Raw genomic sequence first — 1,454 nt, 5'->3', positions numbered from 1 at the left:
CCTTTTTTTATTTGCCCCCCCCCCCCCCCCCCCGAGAAATAGCCCTGGGTGGTTACGGACAGCTGTTGAATCAGCTGCCCTTGCAGGTGTGTGCAAGGCTGTTGCCCTCCAGACCCATGACAGCAGGAGGATGCTGTGGCACTATCTTAGGGTTACCAAGTACCTACCGCAAGCGGGGGACACATGCTTCCCACCGGAACATTCCTACCTGTAACACACCCACATCGCACTATGCTGTCGCCCAGACGAGACGTCAGCACGCTGGGCATGTAGCCCGGCGACGCTCTGGCAATGGGGCTGAAAACTCAATGGTACCATCAAGTTTTCAGCCCCATTGCTACAGCATCGCCCGGCTACGTGCCTACGTCATGTCGGGGCGACAGCATAGTGCAACGTGTGTGTTTTCCTCACGGGGATGTTCTCACCAAGAACTATGTGTCCCCCGCTGCTTCGCGGTAGGTATTTGGTAACCCTACACTATCTTGACTCATGGCACAATGACCCCTCACCAAGTAGTGGGGGCCTTCTGGTTGGGGGAAGAGGGCTGAACAGCCCCCAGGGAAGTTGAACTCGGACCACTGTTCTCCATCACTGCACCTGCTGAAAGCCAGCAAATGTGCTAAGCAAGTTTACAACCTGCCATTGTTTATAGGTTGGGAAACTCCTAGAGATTTGGGGGTGGAGCCTGGGGAGGGACCTCAGTAGGGCATAATGCCATTTTCTCCAGGGGAACAGAGCTCTGTCATTTGGAGACCAGTTGTAACTCCGGGAGAGCTCCAGGGCCCGCCTGGAGCAACTGGGAGGGATTTCTGTGCCATGGTCTTGCTCTAGAGATCCCAAATGCAACAGTTTTCTATAGGGATCTGCATCTCATAGTGGCTCTATTCCTGTATAATGCATTGGTGGAAGAGAATTTGAATTGCACAAGGACTAAGAGGCATGTACAAGGTTTGTGTTGGAGGCTGCTGCAGGAGCAAAAGGTTCCTCAGGGCAGAGGAAAGTGCTGCTGTTAGTGGCTCAGGACCATCTTTTCGGTTCCACACACGAATGCTCTGACCCAAACACAGTCAAGTCTGCACACACACCCCCAGCAGAATTCAGCCACTGGGCAAAGTCAGGCTCTAGATACCTATCTTGCCTGTGCCCCCCAACAGCAAGGAAAAACTGCCTTCAGCAAGCGATCAAGTACAGGAGGGTTTTTTTAAAAAGTCCACAAACAACGGTGCTGGCAAGAACCACACATATATTATCTGGGCTCCTATGCAAGGTATCTATTAACTGCACATGAAAAGAGTATAAGTGGCATTTAATGTTTTTGAAGGAAATCACAGGTGCAACCTCAAGATGGTCACATGGCATCATTCCCATTCACCGTTTTGTGAAAGCTCTTAGATTTTCTGTGCCGACTTTTGAGCTTCTTCTTGAGGGAGTTGCCTGCTTGCTTCTGCAAAAAA

General features: G+C 51.2%; 1 protein-coding gene across 1 annotated transcript in view; it reads right to left on the bottom strand.

The window, feature by feature from the left end:
* Nucleotides 1-1,240: 1,240 nt before the first annotated feature.
* Nucleotides 1,241-1,454, bottom strand: part of SURF2 (surfeit 2) — an 11,200-nt gene continuing 10,986 nt past the window's right edge. Inside the window, exon 6 of the mRNA XM_015421601.1 lies at nucleotides 1,241-1,444. Within this exon, the coding sequence (XP_015277087.1) occupies nucleotides 1,349-1,444 (96 nt within the window). The 3' untranslated portion in view covers nucleotides 1,241-1,348. The remainder of the gene's footprint in view (nucleotides 1,445-1,454) is intronic.

Source organism: Gekko japonicus, unplaced genomic scaffold, assembly GCF_001447785.1.
Source record: "Gekko japonicus isolate JY-2015 unplaced genomic scaffold, Gekko_japonicus_V1.1 scaffold1642, whole genome shotgun sequence".
In the NCBI taxonomy this organism is placed as follows: Eukaryota; Metazoa; Chordata; class Lepidosauria; order Squamata; family Gekkonidae; genus Gekko; species Gekko japonicus.
The sequence above is the reverse complement of the archived record's forward strand: the minus strand, read 5'-3'. Positions and strand labels throughout refer to the sequence as shown.